The 23,550-nt window shown below is 43.9% G+C and overlaps 1 protein-coding gene across 1 annotated transcript in view; it reads left to right on the top strand.

The window, feature by feature from the left end:
* The window catches only part of DEX1 (defective in exine formation protein (DEX1)), a 199,323-nt gene that overhangs the window by 109,995 nt on the left and 65,778 nt on the right, over nucleotides 1-23,550 (top strand). The window contains exons 9-10 of the mRNA XM_087392435.1: nucleotides 9,870-10,126; nucleotides 10,254-10,435. Coding sequence (XP_087248561.1) covers nucleotides 9,870-10,126; nucleotides 10,254-10,435 — 439 coding nt within the window. The remainder of the gene's footprint in view (nucleotides 1-9,869; nucleotides 10,127-10,253; nucleotides 10,436-23,550) is intronic.

Genomic DNA, 23,550 nt, shown 5'->3' with positions numbered 1-23,550 from the left:
GGAGGAAAATCTGTCAAGTTTATGACCTATAATGGACAGTATGGTCATACAGACAAAGCATTGCAGTTTATCAGACAGTTTGATGCTGCATTCGGTACAGAAAAATTTTCAGAATCCTCCAAATTAAGAATGGTCAGTTTACACTTGACAGCAACGGCTAGTGCATGGTGGAGTGCACTGACCACAGATGGGTCAGCCCCAAGGAAGTGGAAGGGCTTCAAGAAAGCCTTCTACCAGCAGTTCATGCCTAAACAGTTTAGAGACCATGTTCTTCAAGACTGGGACAGCTTGCACATGGATGCAGGAGATACAGTGGATGGGTACAACCAAAAGTTCTGGGATGCTTATTTGCAGGTTGCACCGTTTAAAAAGATCTCCAAAGGCACCCAAATGAGGAAGTACAGAGCAGGTCTCACTCCAAGAATTCAGGCAGTAGTGAATGCTTTGGGGGCAAAGAATATTCAAGATCTTATGCATTCAGCTTCAGTAGCGAGTCTTGTGCCGCTACAAGATCCATCTACAGTGCCATCCTTGCATGCAGGACGTGCTGATAAAAAGAAAACTGATTTTCCAAAATCAGAAAAGAAAGAGTATCCCAAGGCTGAAAAGAAAGGGTTTCAGCCTCAGAAGCCGAGGGGTACTCAGTTTTCAAAGACTTATAAGGGCAAATCTCTATTTACCCCTGAACAGATAGCGGAATTCCGTAGAGATGGGAAATGCTTCAGGTGCGGTAAAGAGGGGCATGTGGCTGCCCAGTGCCCAGAAAAGCCTTCAACATCGAAGGGAAAAGAGGCAGAGAAGCCACGAGGACCGCAAAAGCCAATAGCGGGGGGAATTCCTGATATACTGGGTCATGCTTTGAACCCAGAAGAACGAGAATTGCTGCTATCATGGGGCAAAATTAGAGACCAGCAAGCGCTAATTTTATTTGATCCAGGGGCTACTGATAATTTTATATCAGAGGATCTAGCCCTGAGGCTGGGAATAAAGACGGAAGAGTTAGGCAGGGCTTTGGATGCCGATCAAATGTTTTGTGGGAATCCTGTGCCAGTTACTCCCTTGATAGGGAAGCTCCGTCTACATGTTCAGAGTTATGTGGATCAGGAAGACTTCTTCATTTCTCCACTGAAACATTATGATGTAGTTTTGGGAATGCCTTGGTTTCACCGCAAGGCAGTGAAGTTGACCCTTCCTGAAAGAGTGCTGGAGTTTGTGCATAGGGGGAAAAATCAGCGTTTAATTGCCAGGAATAAAGGGGACACTATCCCCATTGTATCTGATGTTTCATGCGGTAAAGCAATAAAGTCTGCAATTTCTGCGTACATGGTTTTTGTAAAAGAAAAAGAGAATGATATGCATGCTGAAATGAATGATGCAGACAAAGATAAGTTCCAGTTTCTTGTAAACTTTAAAGATTGCTTTTCTGATGTTTTGCCAGGGGAGTTACCCCCAGAGAGACCAGAAGATCATCAGATAGAGTTAATGCCTGGTAGTGAGCCACCAAACAGACCCCCTTATAGAGTCAGTGCGACTCAGAGAGAGGAGATTATGGCTCAGGTACAGGACTTGTTGTCCAAAGGGTTGATTCAGCCCAGCTCGTCTCCTTTTTGTTCCCCTGTACTGTTAGTACAGAAGAAAGATGGTTCATTCCGTATGTGCGTCGACTATCGCGCACTGAACAAAATGACCATCAAGAATAGATTTCCTATTCCGCGTATTGATGATGTCCTGGATCAGTTAAATGGAGCTTCAGTTTTCAGCAGGATAGACTTAAAGAGTGGCTACCACCAAGTGAGGATACAGCCTCAGGATGTGCACAAGACAGCATTCCGCACTACATTCGGGTTGTATGAATACTTAGTGATGCCTTTTGGATTGACAAATGCTCCAGCCACATTCAATAGAATGATGGATCGCATCTTCCGGAAGTACAGGCATTTTACGGGTACTTTCTTTGACGATATCTTAGTTTTTTCTAAGACAGAGGAAGACCACAGAGAACATCTTGCTATAGTGTTTCAAGAGCTGAGAAATCATCAGCTCTATGCAAATAGCAAGAAAAGTGAATTCTTCCTGGAAGAAATCCACTATCTGGGGCATATAATATCCAAGAATGGGACACAAATGGATCCAGCGAAGATCCGTGCCATTCAGGAATGGCCAGAGCTGAAAACTGTGCATGAAGTTCGAAGCTTTTTAGGCTTGTGTTCTTACTACAGAAGGTTTATCAGACATTTTGCTGATATTGCAGCTCCATTACATGACCTCACTAAGAGAAATGCAGCCTTCACCTGGGGATTATCACAGAAGAAAGCATTCAATACACTCAAGGAGAAGTTGACTACAGAGCCTATTCTGGTAGTCCCGGATCTTTATCAGTCTTTTGATGTGGATTGCGATGCTTGTGGAGAATGTGTTGGGGCTGCATTGCATCAGAATGGTCATGTAGTAGCCTATGAAAGCAGGCGACTTCGGGATGCGGAAAGATATTTAGGAATCTATGAGAAAGAGTTATTGGCTGTAATTCATGCCATCCATACATGGAAGCATTATCTTTTGGGTGCAGATTTTACTGTCAAAACAGATCACCAAAGTCTGAGATACTTTTTGACTCAGACCAAGCTTTCAGAGAAGCATATGAAATGGGCAAACATGCTGTCAATGTATCATTTTCAGATCGTCCATACTCCAGGAATTCGGAACAGAGTGGCAGATGCCTTGTCCCGAAGACCCCAGGTCAATAATGTAACGATTGCTTATCATCAGGACCTGGAAGGCATGAGGGAACAATATGCTCATGATTCTGATTTTGGTGAAATTTTACAGCAAATGCAAGAAGGGCAATCCACCAGTCACTATTCCCTGAAAGATGGGTATTTAATGAAAGATGATTGCCTATGCATCACCCAGGAGATGAGGAAAAAGATTTTGGGGGAATGCCATGCACCTCCCTATGCTGGACACAGAGGAATTACAGCAACAACTCTAGCACTAGAGAGGTATTTCTTTTGGCCAGGAATGCGGAAAGATATACATCAGTTTGTTACTGAATGCCTTACGTGTCAGAAAATAAAGTACGATAGACGGAAGGCACCTGGCCTACTTATGCCTCTTCCCGTGCCTCAGGCACCATGGGAAAGTATTACAATGGACTTTATTTTTGATTTGCCGAGATCAAAGTCAGGGAATGATGGGATTTGGACTATCATAGACAGATTCAGCAAGCAAGCTCATTTCCTTCCGGTTCGCAAAACCATAAAGGCAGATCATATGGCTAAGCTGTTCATGGCACAAATCTTTAAACATCATGGTATGCCTAAGTTTATTGTTAGTGATCGAGATCCCATAATGACCAGTCTATTCTGGAGAGCTTTATTTGATAACATGGGGACGAATCTGAATTTTTCTTCTTCTTTCCATCCCCATACAGATGGTCAAAGTGAAGTAGCAAATTCTACCATTTTGGATATGCTGAAATGCTACGTGGGTGACCAAAGTTCAGACTGGGAAAAGTACCTACCGTTAGTAGAGTTTGCTTACAATAATACAGTACATAGCTCTACAGGGAAAGCCCCTTTTGAAGTCATATATGGGAAGGTGATTTTGCCACCTATATTAAGGACTAAAGATGAAATATTTGCAGCTGATCAGTTTGTTAGAGACCTCCAGACAGCTTACAGCCAAGTCCGGAGAGCAATTGAAAGGTCTCAAGAGAAACATAAAAGAGCTGCAGATAAGCATAGGAGACAGTTATATCTCAAGGAAGGGGACTGGGTACTTCTGAAGTTTGAAAAAGCTAGGCTCCGCAAGTTTAAAGGCAAACAGAAAGTGTATGCAAAGTTATCTCCCAGATACTATGGCCCTTTCAGGGTTACAGAAAGAATAAATGAGGTTGCATACAGATTAGCATTGCCAGAGCATTGGAGGATTCACAATGCATTCCATGTGAGTCTTCTAAAGAAATTTCAGGGACCAGAGCCTACAGAACCAGTATCAGAAGATCCACCAGAAGTGGATGAGCTGGAGGAAGTCCTTCAGCCAGAGCAAATTGTGTACCATATTGTACGTAAAGGCCCTCAGGGTAAGGAGTTTTACAGGTATCTTGTAAAATTCAAAAATTATACAGCATTAGATGCCAAGTGGATGGACGAAGACATGCTATCCGATCATCCACAACTTTTGGATGTTTACAAGGAAGCTTTTCAGTTGAGGTCAACTGAATAGAAGCCGAGGGGATGTCACCACAATGTAAATATCCTAAGTCAAAGTACAGTTGACCATTTATTTGATCATAATTAAAGAGTTTTATATATGTTAATTATGGTCAAAGAGTTATTTTAATGGTCAAAGGATTGACTACGGTCAAACATAATTGACTCCAGTCAAGTAAACCTGACTGCGGTCAGAGAATGTTGACTTCGGTCAACAAGACTTGGCATGCGCCAAGAGGGTTAACCCCAGTTAACCAAGATGTGCCAACTTCGGTTGGAGAGACTTGGCTATAATTAAGGCGCCTTGACCCTTAGTCAAAGCTCTTTAATTATAATCAAGAGTGTTGACCCCAGTCAACCAGAGAAAATATATATATGTTTATTTGTATATATATTTGTTTAGATGTGCACATGTGTTCAGTGGGGACGCCCACCGTGACTAGGATTAGTCCACAGTGTGTTATTTGCATGCAAAGCGCTAACAATTAATGGGTACCATGGTGGTGCGCTTTAATTAATTGTTGCAGGTACTAGGAAGGATTATTTTTCCTAAGCGAAATGGGAGCCTGACAAGCATCCAGGAGGCGGTTCGTGTGACCGAGAGCTTTGAAGACTCCAGAATGGCCCTTAGTGGCTTGTAATAGGATTTAGTCTAGATTTTAGACAAGTGGCATGTTGCCAATTTGAATGGAGCTTGAAGCTCTTGTAAAAGGAAGGATTTTTCACGTTTTGAAGGGAGAGACTTACGAGACAGCTCTATGCTGAACTTCTGTAACAGTTTTTTTTTCTGGAATGAATAAAGACCTTCGGGGGGGTCCAGCCCGACAATTTGTCCTGGGCCCTAGTGCATCTCCAGAGAGAGGGAGTGAGGGAGAGTTTTTGAGAACATAAATCCCGTTCTATAGCTGTCTTTCACCGTCAGTCTGGTTATACTCTCAAACAGTGGAGACAGAGGCACATATAGCTCTGCAGTGTCCCAGTTATGCACACATTAGGGAGGACTACCGGAAGTTACTGGGAGACTCCACACAGTTAACATCAGTCCTTTCCACTGCCTCGCCGGCAGCATTAGGATCTTTTGTTACCCGCCTCTTTTTGTACCGTCAAGAACTTGAAAATTCTTGACCCCTCCGCACTGGAGGAGACTTTTCTTGTACACCGTTCGGGTCCCATGGGTCGTTTTCGGCCCTCCGTGGACGATAATAATTTCTACTTCTACTTCTACTTCTACTCTTCCTATTTTCTAAAAACCCCATAATATCCCATACACAAATAACTCTCACCCCATACCAAGGTATTTATCATTCATACACATGAAATTGACAATGATCCATTCCACGCATCCTCTCAATCCGATACAATATCTTAGAAAATAGAAATAAGTGAGAGCCGCTGGGCTATCACTTGATACTTAAACTCTTATCAAACATAGAGAAAAACAATACCAATGCCAAATAAAAAAATATCAATTTTTGGCGTCACAATGGTCTGTCCTATGGCTGTGGTCTTTGAACTAGTTGTCCTCACTGTAGCAGCCAAGGTTTGTGGCTTGAGGAGGGGATGCGAGACCATGAGTGAGCTACCTGAGGGAAAACCCCAAAATGACAGACGAAATTCAGCTCCTGTGTGGCTGAAAACTGTCGCCCAGCATAAACAGCACCAGATCTGACCAATTGTGATTCAAATGAAGTCGCCCTGCTGTAGGAGGTGTAGCAATACCAAAATCTCCAACTAGAAAGTGTCCTTGACCACTTTCTCGCTGTATTTCGCTTGCTACAGCCCAAAAACCAGTCAAAACTGCTGAAAAACAGCAAGTACACTCACCCAAAAGATGTCTCCAGCTGGGAGTAAGAGAATAGACGAGATTCTCGCAATGAAACTCCACGGAACAGCTGGGGGCAGCGAGGAAGAGTGGCTGGACTGGGTGGGCAGCAAGAAGAAGTGACTTCCCGCGATGGAAAGGTCATAGGGTGCGAGGGGAGGCTAGGGAGCAAGCGGGTTGGGAGGCTCTGATACCAATTGATGGGAGTAAGGAGCGGAAGCAAGAAGAAAGAGGGATACGGGTGAGAGAGCAAAAGAGAGAGCACAAGTTTTGTGGGAAGCTCAAAAAATCCTCGATGTGACTTCCCTTATTGCCTTTTATACAAAGAATAGATAAGGTGATGACGTGGCGTTATAAGTACCACTTATACAAGGGATAGCACATTATGCCTTTATCCCCAACACAACCTGCCGGTCATTTCCTTCTTTCGTTGAATTACTTGTTGTGACCAACAAGATTGCCTTGGCTTCCTCAAGTTGCCTGTTTGGATACTCGAAATCAAATTCTGAGGGCACGACTGCTTCCAAGTCAGAAGCCATTTTGAAAGGGGTTAGATGTATATGCCATCCGATATGCCCAGGGTGCAGCATGTAGCTTGGTATCCCAATCTATGCAATGTGTGCTCACTGTCTTGGTGAGTATTGATTTGAGGATCTCATTGGTTGACTCGGCTTGCTTGTTACATTGAGGATGATATGTCGTTGCAAATCAATGCATTGATCATGAACTCGATAGTTAAAGTCTTAAAAGACTTCATTCATGGAAGGTATGCCTTGGTCGCGAATGATTCGATCGGGCAGCCATACAAGTTATGTTCTCAAAGAGGAACTTGGTTGTATTGTGAGCTGAGTTATCCCATAAGGCCTTGGCTTCTATCCACTTGGTAGCATAATCTGTGGCCCCAAGGATATACATGTTTTGCGTGTACCGTGTGGTGTGTTTGAAAGGACACATGTATGATGTAGTCCAAGACCCATCGTTGAAATGCTTCCCCATGGTTGGCTTGGCTGTAATGGCATGTGATCCTACGAAAGCAATCTCCCTGTTCATTAATAGACATCGCATTCCACACACCAAGCATGTGCATCTTTGAACAAAGTGCTCCATAATAAACCTGCCTCTAAAACCTTCCAAGCGGTTAGCTTGCCACTAAAGTGGCCTCGAGGTTGGTCTTGTATGTGCCTCGGTGAGTGTTGCTCGTTCATGCGGTAGGACCCATGGCCTCAGCACTACATGCTCACCTTGGCGAAACAACTGACCACCAATCAAACTGTATTTCTAGGCTTTCATAGCCAACCGCCTGCGCTTATGCTTGGGCATGTGCTCAGGGAAGGCTCCTTATGATAGATACTGTAGCATCTCATCATACTTGGTTTTCGTGAAATCCGTAGCAAACAAATTTGCATTTGGGAGCTCGATAGTTACTCCTTTAGTTTCATCTGAGGCAGGCAACCGAGATAAATAGTCTGCACCTGGATGAGGTTTCCTTGGTTTATGAACTGAAATTCCTGCAGCAAGGGCATCCACTTAACCAAGCGTCCCTCAATCATTGTTTTATTGATCAAGTAGAGAAATGCTTGGTGATCAACATAAAAGATGAACGGATTTTTGACCAAATAATGCTAGAAGTCCTGTACATTGCATACCATTTCGAGGGCTTCATGCTTGATAGCGTTATAATTGCACTCGGGTGGCGTAATTAACCAGCTTGTATAGTATACTGGTAATCTAGTTTGCCATCTGGATGTGCCAGAATAATGCCAATTACATAACCTGAGGCATCATGGATGGTGCATTGCACAGACTGATTGGCACCCCATTTTGTAATGAATGCAGTTTTCTGTTGATGCTATTGAGATATGATTGTATCCATTGTGACCATGCATAAATGAATGCATCTCATGGCCTGTAATCTGGTCAAGTGTCCCATCAATGAATGGAATTGAAAAAGGCACCGTCTGAGCATTTAGCTTCCGGGAATCCATATAGACTTAGGGTTTGCCATTCTTCTTCGGTACCACCATGATTGAAAATAATCAATCACTCTGATTGATTGCCTATATGAATCCTGCTTGGATGAGCGGGTCAAGCTTGGCTTTCACCTGCTTGGCATAATTAGGATTCATCGTAGATCTTCGCTGTCTGATTGGCATGTCATCGGGTACCAATGGAATATGAGGTTGGCGAATTTCTTGGGGAACTCCCCGTAAATTGGTGTAACTGAAGGAACACGTTGGAGGCGCCACATGGTAGGAGGACATCGGGTACGGGATCCCACGTGGGCTAAGCGCCGTGAAAGGTGGGCTTGACCAAACTAAAGGCCAGCCCAGCCATCAACCAAGGGGACATGACAAACCGCATGGGGTCCTGTGCTACTTTAATCGTTGCCGGTCATCTACCGTCTGCTGCTCGTCAGTTTGCTTTAAGCGTTGCTTGCGTTGCGTTGTAGTTGAGGTAGGGCGGGGGAAGGGGAAAACAAGGGTGCAAGGGTCGGACTTCGGAGCTCTGATACCAATGTAGAAAAAAGGATAGGGGCAGATTAGAGAAAGGGGATAGAAGAGCAGAAGGGAGAGAGAAGAAGAGGGAGATGGGGTAGGGGGGAGAGAGAGAGAGAGAGAGAGAGAGAGAGAGAGAGAGAGAGTAGGCCGCAAGGAGGAGGCAGGAGGGTAGGAGATAGGATTAGATGTCACATCAAAGGGTAGGTACAAAGGGTGGGGAGGTGGGCTTATATAGTCTGCCTCCACTATCTCCTTTTTGCCCCTCTCTAGGCCTAAACATCCCTAATGAAATTAGGCCTAACCCTCACTAACTTGGCCCAATTGTGGATTGTGCATGCAGTGTGATCCTTAATCCTTGGCAAGGAAGAGGTGCGACTTGTGGGCATGGCAGCATGGTATGTGTGGTTATAGTGGCTGCAGTGGTTCCTGCAAGAAATGATGGCCTATGGCAACAACGGCTCTTGCTCTTTACTCTTTACACATTGTGGCTTGACTTGGTGGCATGTGCCCTTTTGTGCCTTAAGGCAGTATGGCCCCTATATCGAGTGTGGGGAGGGTATTGAATATCTTTAGGCGTGAGTAATGTGACTATTTGTGGTAGGGCTTTTTTTTTGGTGTATTGTGGGGGGGGGGGGGATATTGGTTCTCCCCATCCTAGGGTGACATGTCCCATATACAAATAGGGCCTAAGGAAGCCCTTGGATATGTGATGGTGTGTGAAGGCCTAAAGTGCAACCGTCCCACTAGGGTTTTTGGGGTGCTTAGAGGTTGTGTATGACCATGGGGCATTGTGTGGGACCCCTACTCTCTGTGCATGTGTTGTGTGTGCGTGGCTTCACATGGCATCCTCTGGTAGTTTCTACATCGTCATTACTCACAACACAATGACTACTTGATCACATCTATTTTAGATCAAATAAGCAGTACCAACTCAAGGAGTGATCGTGCTTTGAGCCACACTGTGCAAGAAGTGGATTACCCGATCTATGGAAAAATCCCAACACAAGCTCTTTTGAAATACGATAGATATCTGCAGATGCAATACTCAATCCATCATCATCAATATACATCCCATCAAGACAAAATATTCAAGTCTCTTCAACTTTCAAAACAAGGAACAACCCACAATTGTGACAATAGGATATGGAAAAACTGGGGTTGGAAGGGAATTACTCAATATTGGGGCTGGCAGAGAATCGTTTTGGCTTCCTTCTTGGAGATCAAAGATTAGTTTTTTCTTTACTGAATCAGTTTTTGACTTCTGAATGGTGGTTCTTGTGGCTTAGAATCCTTTCTTAAAGGTTTGTCTTAAAGATAATCTGGACTTCTTTGCAACAGGTACTATGACAAACCTGAAAATGCAGCTGAGCTAGGGGGGGTTGATATTGCAAAATACGTTGCAGGTGCTATTGTTGTGTTCAATTTGGAAACAAAACAGGTGAAATGGAAGAAACTTCTGGATCTCAGCACAGATAATGGAAGATACCGTGCATATATCTACTCATCCCCCACAGTTGTTGATTTGGATAACGATGGCTATTTAGACATTATAGTTGGTACTTCATTCGGCTTCTGTTATGCACTGGATCACCGCGGTACAATGTTCTTGCATTTTTGTGGTCTGCTTCATTGTAGGTGGTTGTCATTATCCCTGGTTCTTCCTAGAACTTAGAAGTAAGGCATTTTCATGTACCTCTGCCACATGGTGATTGCTTGTTGCAGGAGAATTTCGAGAGAAGTTCCCACTGATGATGGGTGAAATCCAGAGCCAGGTATTAGCTGCTGATGTTAATGATGATGGAAAGATTGAGATAGTAACAACAGATTCTCGAGGAAATGTAGCTGTGTGGACTAGTCAAGGAAAAGAAATTTGGGAAGCTCATTTAAAGAGCTCAATTACCCAGGTATATTACTATTTTTCAGTTCATGTTTTTTCTCTGCTGTGGCGATCTTATTTGTATCTATGGCAAACTGATTAAACTGTATACAATGAATAAACACATTAAAGAGATATCTATGTTCAGATTTTATGGGTTTACCTAAGTGAATTTACTGTTTATGATTTAAGCTTCATGTAAAGTATTGAAAAAAAGTCATTTCCAACCTTCCGTTTTCAAAAGATGGAACATTCGTCACTTTAATTATATTATTTGATTTGCATCTTAATGCAACTATGGGAAGAAATGCAGCTAAAATCTTGCCATGTACCCCTGCTCATGGAGTGCTTTACATTGCATATTCAACTGCCATTCTAGAACACTCAGCTCAAGTGGAGGAGCAGAAGTAAACACAAATGGGGAAAAATAGCATGCTAAGCAACAAAATTTGCAGACAGAACCTTAGATAGAATGGCAGACAGTTCGGCTGAACAGATAGTAGACAGACTGGGTTGGCGCAGTCCGTGGGCTGCTTGGTTGGCTGCAAGACTGGTCGGGCAGTCTGTAGCAGGTTGGCCAGTCTGCAGGGTGCATCCAGTCCCTATGAAAGGCCTCCCCGGGAGGCATTTCAGGGATTCAGAGGTGCAGAAGCTGAACTATCCCTTGACCCTCCGACCTGCAGACCAGTACCTTGCTGGAGAGCAGGAATGCAGCAGTATACATAGGAATTTACATCAGCATAGAGTCTTCTTGCAGGGCAGACGTCCAGAAAGTCTGCGGCATACTTAGGTGCACACCTACGCTGTAGGAGAGCGTAAGGGTGCAGCTAAGGGAGCTGTGTCTCAGTACACCTTGATCTGGATGAGTACTCCGTCGTGCCCTCCTAGCTGCTACCTGATGCCTGATATGAGAGAGAGAGAGAGAGAGAGAGAGAGAGAGAGAGAGAGAGAGTCTCTATTAATGTCCACTGGAGACCAAAAGGTCTATGGGACAGCAAGAAACCCTCTAGTACATCTGCTTTAGGGAGGGCACATAGCAGCTCCCAAGGAGTGCAAAAAGCAACCTCTATTATTTAGAGTACCTACATGATATTTTGGAAGAGTAAACAGCCATATATCAGTTTAAGACTGAGAGTCTTTTGGTTTTGATTTAAACTCTCTGATTAGTGCTACGCTTTCATGGTAAACTGCCCATTTTCCATCCTTTCTGGCAGCCCTGACTTTAGCTAATTCAGTTGCCTTAATCTTGAGTTGAGTTTGTGTAAGCTCCTCTGCTATCCATACTTTGGTGCCCTTCAGCTTGTAAGATTGTTGAAGAAGCTTGATGCGCATATCTTTTGACTTCATTGTAAGGATTGCATGACCTCTATAGTGCAAAATAGAAGCTGGCCTGGAGTTGTCATCATCCTGCTCATCATCATTCACTCATTCAATGTTGGGCAAGCTTGATTTGATCTTTGCCAATATTTCACTATATGTGTCCTCCTCTTTGTACCAATCTTCTGGGAGTCCCCCTATTCTAATCTTCAGCACATTATCACATCTAGCTTTGTGTTCTTTTATCTCTGCTTGAATATCAGACTTACTTGCTTTGTTGTCCACTTCCACAATCACTTCCTTCTTGGCAGTTTGTACTTCAGTGTGAACAAGATCTTTGATTGTAGAGACTAGCTGCGGGTTAGGGGGGAATCCTTACAAGATTTTACAGCCTCATCAATTACTGCCTGCTTACCAGGCCCTTCCAGAATGTGAAGTCAGGCCTTTACTTCTGCCAGCTTCAATCGTAGCTCTCTCACTGCCTGCTGTAGATAACAAATCTGATCTTGTTGCCCGAGGATGGGTCGTTTTGAGCCTTCTTGTTGGTAATTCCGTGCATGTAGAGAGGGTGTCATGGCTGCAACTGTAGAGTACTGAGTCCTGATGGATGTTGAAGGAGTTGAGGAAGTTGAGGGGGGCTTGGAGGAGAGGGTAGGCCAGTCCATAATTGGATGTATGTTGAACCCCTGGTTTAACCTAACCCCCGGGTTGGGTTGGGGGTTGAGCCCAACTCAGGGTTAGGGAGGACAAGGACTAGGTACGGACGGAAGGAATGCAGAGGTGTTGATGGGGGGAGGTGCAGAGGTACGAGATGTGGTACGGACGACGAAGGACGGAGGTACGGCTATGGTACGGAGGTACGGACATGTTGTACGGACGGGGTGTACGGTACGGACGGAGGGGCTGTACGGACGGATAGCTACGGGAGAGGCTGTACGGAGGTACGGATGGAGAGAAAGAAAGGCTAAGCAGAGGGGCTAGCGGGAGCGGAGGGTTAGCGGGAGAGGCTAGTGGGCGGGAGAGGTTGAGAGAGAGAGAGAGAGAGAGAGAGAGAGAGAGAGAGAGATTTGATTTACTGTTTTTTGGCCAATTTTCTTTCTTGATTTGTTTGTCCATTTCTTCCCTTCTTCTTTATTTGTTGTTATCTTTTTCTTTTGTTTAATTGATGTATTTTAGTAAGCACTGGGTTTGCCCAAGAGACTCCACGAGTCATTAGGAAGTTAGTATAACTGTGTATGCGTGGGCACTGATGGTGATATAAGCATGGCTTTGCTTGCTAAGTATGTCTACCTTTTGTTTTTCAAAAATTTTTTGTTACCTTATTTTTCTTCTCTTTCATTTTCTTTGTAGAATTTTGGACTTTGGAGCAACCAAAATCTGAATTTGTGTGATTGGGTATATTCTAGTCTTTAAAGGTATATATAATACAACAAACGTACACCACACTTGTGGTTCAGTGATCCCATTAGGACGATAAGGTCTCCATTAGAAACATTAGTCAAGATATGACCATAACGTAGGCTTGACAATGTCAATCTATGCGTCTCAATACATATTTTGCTCATAGTATAACAATATAAAATTGTCCCATGCTCCATCTGATCCGTAGCTAGTGTACCTACTAATCATCTGCTTGTTCACGCAATTGCCCTCAATTGCATAGCTTCATGGTTACTTCTGTTAACTCTTTCAATTTACTAACATGAAAGGTGTCCTTCATTCTATATGTAGTGGTGAACTGTAGCTAATAAGTAACTTGCTTTTCTCCTAGATACAATATGCCTTTGACTTGCAATGGACCATAATACTTGACAGCTTGCTTCATGTATTTGGAATGTCCTTGCACTGACTTGATACACCGTTTTCAATCTTCAACAAAACCTAGAATCCTTTGCGAAATCTCTTCTCTTACCCTATATGATCTCAAGCGAAACCTTTTTGCCAGATGAATGTGTGGTATTCTGGTAAGCAAACTCCTCAAAAGGTAGATATTAGGACCATAGCCTAGGTTGATCATGCACAAAGGCCCTAAGTCTGGATTTGTTGGCTCCTTCACTTTGGATGTTGGTTCTAGGATGAAAAACAATGGAAATCTGAAGCTTAGTATCAAGATTCTCAAATGGGGCTGTCCAAAAATGACTCAAGTTTAGAATCATTACAGAAAATGAATCTAGGTAAGACATGAAGTCAAAAGAAATCTTGAATGAATGGAGTTTGAGTATTTTAAGAGCTTAGATATTCTTCTTATATGTACCAAGGTGGTCAATGATAGTGAGTAAGTTTTATTTGGTTAAAGGAGCCACTCTCAATAAATGATAATCAATGATATTAAGGCAATGGATGATAGTAAGCTATTTGTGGAACAAGCTATGCTAAAGCTGGATATTCAGACACAAAATCCATCCTAATGTGTTCGGATCTTGTTGACGTATGGGTAAGGGTTGTAGAAGTCTAGGGTTTTGACCTAATCTTTGTTTATCTTTGGACAACAATGTATTGGTGGACACTAGTAGTGACATCTCTCCTAAAGTTAGGCCCAGGGAAACGTCTCTCCATACTCTCAATGGTTTTGTAATAAGGGGTAACCCTAGGGGGAAAAAGGGGAGTCGAGAGGACTATGAAGGGGGGGACTATATAAGTCCTATTTCCCTTGTGTGGGTATGGTTTACAAAGACACTAGACTTGACATGCGACCTTGGCAAGACCAATGCCATGATTTTCAACACCTTGCGGGCAATACTTTATCGGCACAATTTCACTTACCGAGGGGAGCTGGTGGAGATAGCACAGTCCTACACTTACCTATTGCAGTCTTCACAGGATCAGTTTTCACGATGATTTGTACAGTCCGGATACGGCTTACACGATATCAGGGAGCTCTAGCCCGACAAGAGCGATAGTACTTCTAGGCACATTTCTAGGACCCCTTGACGAAGGGATGGTTGTTTGATACTTTAGTGAGGCTGACATCCATGTATGCAACACCCTTCTAGGGGAGTGATCTCTCGGTGACTAATTGGAGGAGGTTGGAGAGGCTCCATGTGATTATGGGATCTTGGATGATTTGCCGTAAGCCCTTAGTCCCTCATCAGCCGTATAGGCAGAGGTTGCAATGACACTACCCCAGATTAATGCTATCTTTCAGACGGTGGCATACCTCCATAGGGTTTGGGCTTTGCCTAGTTGAAGACTACTGAGGTTGGCACTAGAGTCGTCCAAATGTCTAGCAGAGAGAGGAGTAGCACGGCCTCGCATGCACACATATCTAGATGGTTTTCTAGCCATGGTATTGAGATGAACCAACTCCCTCCCTTTTCAATACGCCCGTCCACCCTCTTCCCATGGGATGAGATCAACCGTCATATAGATGGATCTACTCTAGCACAGACTTGAGAAAGAAAGAAAGAAAGAAATATTAACGTCCTCGAAAGACCTTATAGGTCCATGGGACAAAAGCACACACAAAAAATTAGTAACTTACAACATCTCGATAGACCGGAGGGTCGAGGACCAAGAATTTTCCACTAAGATCTAGTTTTATCACAACCACTTCTTGAGAGTATTAGAGGATGGAGTTATCATTATAGACCTTGTACCTAGAGGACAGACGAGTTTCACACATGTTGAGGATTGCTATCGGATAGATGTAGGTCTCGTCCCATTTGTTTAGGATTGAGGCAAGGAGAGCCGCAAGCACACGTAGAGAGTAGCAGATCTACAGGCTATGCACACTGGGGGAGAGTAGCATTTCCTACGTATTGGCCAAGTTTATTATGAAACTAAAATGAAATCATTTAGACTTCACAAGCAGTTGTAGCTTGAATGAAGAGATTTTGGACTACTTTTTGATTAGCCTTCTCCTTTAGTGCTAGCCTTCATCATAGCTGAGTCTACCCTTCACCTCCAAAGTGCCAGTACGAAGACTTTGTATAAATGGATGCTCAAGTATGTATGGGTGTGTGGATTTGTATGTGTGAGAGCATGTTTTTATACTATGGTCTACCCCCACTGTTGGGCGCTGATGACGTCAGTGGGGATGTCATAGTAGCTAGTCCCTGCTATGTGTGATGGAGTTTATGGTTTTCAACCTTGTGAGTGACTATCATGAGATTGAAACTGCACTATGTTGTGTTTTTAGAGGATGAGTTTGGGAATGTTTCTGGATTCATCTAGGTATAAGTTTATTATGAGACTTGTGGGCGATACCATTGCCTTCTCCAAGAGAGGCACTGTTTTGGGCCACTTGGTTGATTGACTAGGTGTGTATTGGTATACTAGTTGAGTCGTGTGAGGATGCATTAGCAAGCTCTTCAGTTACCCAAGATGGGGAGATGTCCTTATTAGTTAATCAGATGCTTAGTGAGTTTTATGATTTCTTTAGAGATGAATTACTCTTTGGGTTCCCTCTGAAAAGAAATGCTCCACACAAGAATGAACGTTTTCTTGGGGTAAAACCTATAAATAGATCTCCTTATAGGTCAAGTTTTACAAAAGAGATTGAGGCGAGCGTACTCTGCTTGTACAATGTGATGAGAAATTGAGGGCTTACTTTGAATCATCGTGGATTCCATAATCACTTGTAGCCTCCTGAATTTCCACCACTCGATTGCCGATAGGTTACTCTTCTAGAAAGGTGCTGCATATATGGATGTCGGCCTCACCAGTGTATCAAATAGCCATCCTCTCATTGGAGGGTCTTGGAACTGTGCTTGAAAGCACTGTTACTCTAACAAAGACAGAGCCCCTTGCCCTCATCTAAGTCGTGCCCTCACTGCATGAGTCATTGGAAAAATTGGCCCTGCAAAGACTGCGCCTAGATTGTACGATCTCAACCGGCTCTCCTCGGCAAGTGAAGTTGTGTCGATGAAGTACTACGCCAAGTCCGATTGTTCTTTTTGCGATTTCTCCTCATTCCAGTAAGCATTTGAGCTTAGATTTGAACACAAGGTAGCTTATGGTCTCGCCCACCCGTGGCTAGAAGGAATTGGCAAATGGTTAAGGCTTTCGTCAGACGTGACACATGGGTGTGGATGAAGAAACTGTCGGCATGAGCGACAGAGGTGAGGACTGGTCTAATTCCACTTGGCCAGAGGGTCACCCCAAAATGAAGATGCTTCAGCTCAGAGGGCTCAGCCAATGGCGCAACAGAGAAGGAGAACTGAGCTCTGCAAGCTTTGGAGAGAAAGGGGGTAAAATGAGGAAGAAGGTGGAGGGTGGAGAAGAAGATGATGAGGTGGCATTTTGGAGCTAGAATGGGCTAGAGACTTGAGGTGGCTCTGATACCACATGTTGGGAAGTGGGAGAGAAAAGATGCATCATGGCAAGAGGGAGTGAGAACACAAATGAGCCAAAGAGTGTGTGTTTAGTTGATGTGAGAGGGAAGCTTCTCTTTTATAGAATGAGAGAGAGGGTGCCTTAAATCATAGGCACCCCTCCTACATCATAGGGACTCCTACTATAGGCACCTCCTCAAGTGGGGGGCCTTCTATTGCATCACCACGTGTGTCATGGTCCATAGCACTAAGTGTGCTTCACTACACACACACACACAATCATATGACTGCTACTAGAGCAAGCCCTTGATCACACATATCCCAACACTACGGGCCGTCATCAAGGAGGGGAGATCGAGATCCCAAAAGTCTATGCTTGCTTTTAGACTTTCAGGAGGCCTTTGACATAGTCCGACAAGGATGGATGATTAGGAGACTCCGTGAGATGCAGATCCCAGGAGAAATCATTTTGGGGTGACGAGCCTATATGAGTCAGTCAGAGGGAGAGTATGCGCGCTTGGAGACCTGTCAGATTGGATTGAGAGCACGATCGGAGTGAAGGAAGGATGCTCCCTCTCACTAAAACTCTTTGGGCTCTCTAATGATGAGATCACGACTTTCATTCACCGCATAGGAGTGGAGCGATCCTTGCTTGCTGATCTGATGATACAAATATTGTTGTACGCGAGTGAATATATAGTCGTCATCTCCTCTTCAACGGCAGGCCTATAGAGACACCTAGAGGCCCTAGAGGTGTTTTGTAGGGAGAGAGACCTGACAGTCAACATTGGCAAGACCAAGGTCATGACTCACGAGTGATACTGTGCCCAATTTTGCCTATCCTTGTTGGTGGACAATCTCTGGTATAAGACCTTCAATTGCGCATTAAAAGCCCTTTCAGTTATGCTTCAGAGTGTTTGAATGGAGCCCTCCAATTTGCTCGAGTATTCTACGAGTTTGTTTGGTAGTTTTTGACATTTGATGTTAAAATTTAATTCATGTGGGTATTGAGGATGATTTACTGTCAGTAAAACTTTCAGTTAGTAATGCTTATTCAGAATGCCTAGCTCTTGTTCCTCTTCCAATGCTTCATATGTGAAAGAAAAAGAGAAGAAACAAGCACCTAGATATGTCAATAGAAAGGTGACAAAGCTTGTGAAAAAAAGCCATATAAGCCATATTATTATTTTGATGTAAAAAGACTAGGATTCTCTGATTTTATGGCTTGCAATATGCACTTGTATGGTTGAGATTTATAGCCATTTGTAAGAGAGTAGACACTGCCTAAACATAGAGGTAAGACCCTCTCATGGCTACCTTTAAGATAGAAAAAATTTATGGCCAAGGCTTTCATACTTGGCAAATGAAAATCAAATTTGTGCTTATGAAGGAGAATTTGTGGGATTTAGTCAAGTTAGGGAATCGATCATCCTAAGAGGTTGAATACACCACAGCCAAAGGAAAAGGGAAGGCAAGTGACTCTACTTCAACAAGTCCAGCAGATGCTAAAAGGTTAGAGAAAGACTATGCAATCATTGCATTAGGTTTGAGAGATGATTATGTGCATCATATTTCAGATTTGGAATCTCATTTCGAGGCTTGGCATAAATTAGATGTGTTATTTGGTGCTAGCTCTCATACTTCTAAGCTGAATCTGAAAATTAAGTTCTATGAACTTAAGATGGATGGAGACACTATTGCAGCTCATGTCAACACTATGAGGAGTCTTATGACACAATTGGCCTCAATCAACTCTCCATTCACTAAAGATGATGCAATGGTTGTGCTCTCGAAGAGTATGCCTAAGGATTTTGACTATGTTGTGACTACTTTGAAGAATCTTCCCCAACCAACACTAGAGGGCATCATCAGTGCTCTATAAGAAGAAGAGAGAAAGAAGACTTCAAGGTGTTAGAATTATAGATATAATTCAGCAGTGACCAATGTAATTTAATAAGCTAGTTAGGGGCACTTTTCCCTCTTTAAGAGGTTTTTCCCCCTAACCGCAATTAGTTCACTAACTATGGTTAGTGACTACTAAGGTTTTGTCACTAGGACAAAACCTTATCTCTCACTCTTTACACTCTTCTATTGCAACTCAGCTCTCAAGCTCACACTCTCTTGCTCTCTCTCTCTCTCTCCAAACTCTCACATTTGGTATCAGAGCAGGCTGATCCTGCTCCCTACTCCTTCCTCGTTGAGCTCTTGCCTTGAGTCCACGCTCCTTGTGCCCGTACAGCCCACGCGTACCTGCTCGAAGCAGTCAACAGACTGTCCGTACAGTCCGTACTACTGTACGGAATTCGTACTTGCCGTACCATCCTGCATCAGCGCCAGTACAGCTGCGCCGTACATCCGTACAAGCGACAACAGTTTGCAGCTCCATTCCGTACAGCCGATCTTCTGTCGTACAACCCGTCGCCTGACTGTACGGTTCGCCGTACAGTTCCGTACGGTTTGTTGTTGCCATCCGTACACCTGCGTCGTCAATCCATCAGGCATCCGTACCGTTCCGTACAACATGCGTGCAGCCCATCCATACTGGCATTGTACCTGCAATCCGTACATTGATTGTACCTGGCCGTACAGCTTGTACATGCGCACAAGCTATACCTTGCAGGTGATCTTAGGCAGGCACATCTTGCAGACAGCCATTGTTTGGCTCAGTTTTTTGGAAGAATTTGGGGCATCTTGTTTGTTGCAGACATTGCAATCAATTTGCAGATGTTGAAGAAATTTGGGGCTGCACTTGGAGCAAACATTGCAGATTTGGTCTGAAATTTGGGGCTTTTTGCTGAAATTGCAAAATTTGGGGCTTTCTGAGCTTTAGCCCCTTTCTGGTTGCAATTTCAAGCTCAAAATTTGGGGCTTTTGATTCTGCACTACAATTTCTTGAAGAAATTTGGGGATTTTGTAATTACACTGCAATTTCGTAGTGAAATTTGGGGCTTTTGCAGACAGAGCGCAATTCTTGCAACATTTGGGGCTTTTGATCAATTTGCCCCTTTCCGGTTGCAATTTCAGGCCTATTTTGGGGCTTTCGTGTTGGGAGAGCAATTTTGGAGTTTTCAGTTCATACTGCCTTTCTTGAAGTGTTTTGCAGCACTTTTGGCAGATTCTGGAGAGTTCTTGATGCTTGGACAGATTTCTGACAGTGCAAGTGCAGAAATCTGAGTTGCATTTACAGCCAGTGCTTGGCTGTGTTTTTTGGGAGTTGTGCATTTCATTCCCAGTAAGGGAATTGAAGGCATGTCTCTTGTGATGTGTCAGCTAACGTGATATCCGCTGCGCCTCTAGTGTCATGAGATTTCCCAAGGACCGCTCATGTTTGAGATGAGATCTCATCTCTCACCACTCATCATCAAACCATGGAATTTTGGCATTCGCATTCTTGCAAGTTTGGAACTTCACATCCAAGGAGACCAGGCTCTCAATTCCAACTCACACGATCGAGTCAATCCCTGAAGAGTCAAGGGTAGAGAGAAAGAAACAAACCAAGCTCTCCATATTATTGGCTCACTTATGGAATGGCTCCATGAAGGGCAAGGGTATAAAGTCTAGGAAAAGAACTAAATCAAGGTCTCCATCCCCCTATCTTTATTGATGGTAGACTACCTGTGTGAAGGGTTAGGGTTTACAAAAGAAATGAATCATCACAGATGTCAGGGTTTAGGAAAAGAAACGAATCAATCTCTCCATCAAGGATCAGGGATATAAGGCTTACGAGAAAAACTGAATCGAGCTCTCCATCCCCCAACTCTCTTGAATTTGTGAAGAGTCAAGGCTAGAGGGATAAGGGAAAGAAACAAATCGAGCTCTGCATCCCCTAGCTCTATTGATGGACTCGTCAGGGTTTACGAAAAGAAACAAATCAAGCTCTCCGTCCACTAGCTCTCATAATGGACAAGGTCCGTTAAGAGTCAAGGGTCGAGGGATTAGGACAACAAGCAAATCATCCTCCCAATCGCAACTCTGTTGATGAACTTAGTCTATGAAGAGACAAGGGTATAGGGTTAGGAAAAGATAAAAATCAAGTTCACTATTTGAGCTGTCTTCATTGATTGTCTAAAGAGTTAAGGACTTTGTTGACACGTACAAATAGTACAAGGGGAATGCATAGTCTAATAGTGTGAATTCCGTCCTCACAAAGCTAGTTCTAGATACCTAATATGAAATCATCTATGAAGATCTTGAGGTTCTTAGAATGGAGATTTCTAACTAAATCATACAAAAAATGATCGTATGTACAGGGAGCATTACATAAACAAAATGGCATAAAAAACTCCAAACATCAACATAAGAAATGTCTAAGATTGTCCTTGGGTGCCACTATAATCTAATCATACTCAATTGATCGTGTTAGCGTGGGCAGCCTTCTGTCTGTGGGCTCCCATGCGTCTCAGTGTAGAAAATGATGTCTTTGTCAATTAGGTTTGCATGCATGTATGGAGGTCAGAAGTTGCTAACAAAGTGGTTTTGAGCTAAAAGTGCATCTAGATTTCCGTGTCAAGAGTTGCAGGCATTAGACGGGTTAGACCAAAGGCTACCATTACAGTTCCATACTGAGATCTTCAATTTGTTTTATACTCTAATCTCCTAGGCTCGACACCGTCATGTGCTATCCATCTCCCCTGCTTCCCTTTCTTCTCTTCCATTTTCTTTTGGATAATCACTTGACTATCTTTGTTGGCAGCCCATTTCCTTGCCTGTCTTGCTGCCATTACGCGTACACCATCCCCTCCTGCTTTTTCTATAGGAGCGTGAGGTCATCATCCAAGTATATCCTAGTCCCTTTCCATGTTGCCCTCATGCTCACAAGAGTGGATTTGTCCATTGCAGTCCGGAGTTTCATTACCAGTGGCCTTGTCGGCGCCTCAGCCTTGCCCACTCTCCAAGTTCTCTCACATGTGAGATGATCACCCACCTTGGTGAACAAAATTTTTGCATCTGCCATTAGGGTATCTCCCACTGCTAGGCCTCTTACCAAGACATGTAAAGCCTTGATGTTCCATCTCTTTTCTTCCTCCAAGGCTCAGAGGGTGCTGTTGATCCCTTTTTCACCACTTCTTTCCATTCCAGCATCATCTCTTTCCCCTTGTTGAGCTGTTAAATCTAGCGTGCTTCCCTTGCATGGTGGCTTGCATAGCTGCCATTTCTTTCTTGAGATTGGCATGTTCTATTTTGATCTCTTCCATGGCTTTGCATGTCCCCTCCGGAGTCCCTTTCGTATATCTCATGAGTTGCTGCAATTCGGTTCCCATTGCATGCAACTTGTCTTGGAGGCTGGTTTTTACAGATTCCCACCTTGCTTTTTCCTTCTTCCATTCATCTCTCTTGGCTTTCTCTTTTCTCCAATCTTCCTACATTTTTCCTCCTTGCTTCTTTATTTCAGCCATGACTGTGCCTTCTCAGCTAGTAGAGCCACATTTGTGGCTTCCAAATTCAGTTAGGACAGGGCAGATTTTGTTGAGACTGGTGAGGACTTCAGGTGTGGCTTTCTGAGGTGTCCTTGCCATGAAAGCTTCCATTTCCTATGCTTGTTTTCATCAAGTGTCTTCTACACACCCTCATGTCCATATGATGCACCCAATATACTCTTGTACTTACACTGAACAGTCCCCTCTTTAAAACATGATGAAAACTTACTGTCGTTTGCTGTTCTTTTCCCTTGTAGAGGAGTTCGCCTTGGATTTTGACAACTTCTTGGCAGGTTCTTGAGGTTTTTTGGATTGGTCCTTCCGGCTGTTACAGTCCAAGGGTCTTGGTACCTATTTGCAGCTTTCTCCACTTGATATCTCCACCTTCAATTTAGTATCCTGGCAGCCTGATAGCATTTTTTAAACCCATTGGATCAGCCAGTGCAATTTGGGTGTAGAATGGTGCAGCTGCAGGCCAAATGGGCTGGTTCTTGCTTTGGTTGCAGGCCCTTGCAGGGTGCGGCAGAGGTGCAAAGGCCACTATGGCCTGGAGCAGGTTTGACAGCCCCTAAGGGGCCGTGGGGGCAGTGCGCTCATTGCACAGTTCCCAGCAGCTAGGACGGAGCCTAGGCGGGGCCTAGGGCTGCTCTTAGCAGCAAGGCTTGGCCTAGGTGTGGGCTAAGGACTGCCCACAGCTCGCGCAGCCAATCCGGTAGTCAAGGTGAATGCGCGCGCGAGAGAGAGAGAGAGAGAGAGAGAGAGAGAGAGAGTCTATTAACGTCCACTGGAAACCAAAAGGTCTATGGGACAGCAAGAAACCCTCTAGTACATCTGCGTTAGGGAGGGCACATGGCAGCTCCCAAGGAGTGCAAAAAGCAACCCCAATTATTTAGAGTACCTACATGATATTCTGGAAGAGTAAACAGCCATACATCAGTGTAAGACTGAGAGTCTTTTGGTTTTGATTTAAACTCTCTGATTAGTGCTACCCCTTCACGGTAAACTGCCCATTTTCCATCCTTCCTGGCAGCCCTGACTTTAGCTAATTCAGTTGCCTTAATCTTGAGTTGAGTTTGTGTAAGCTCCTCTGCTATCCATACTTTGGTGCCCTTCAGCTTGTAAGATTGCCGAAGAAG

Source organism: Dipteris shenzhenensis, chromosome 21, assembly GCF_047967505.1.
Source record: "Dipteris shenzhenensis isolate YYH24624 ecotype China chromosome 21, Dip_SZ_1.0, whole genome shotgun sequence".
NCBI classification, from domain to species: domain Eukaryota; kingdom Viridiplantae; phylum Streptophyta; class Polypodiopsida; order Gleicheniales; family Dipteridaceae; genus Dipteris; species Dipteris shenzhenensis.
This window is presented reverse-complemented; position numbering and strand designations above follow the sequence as displayed.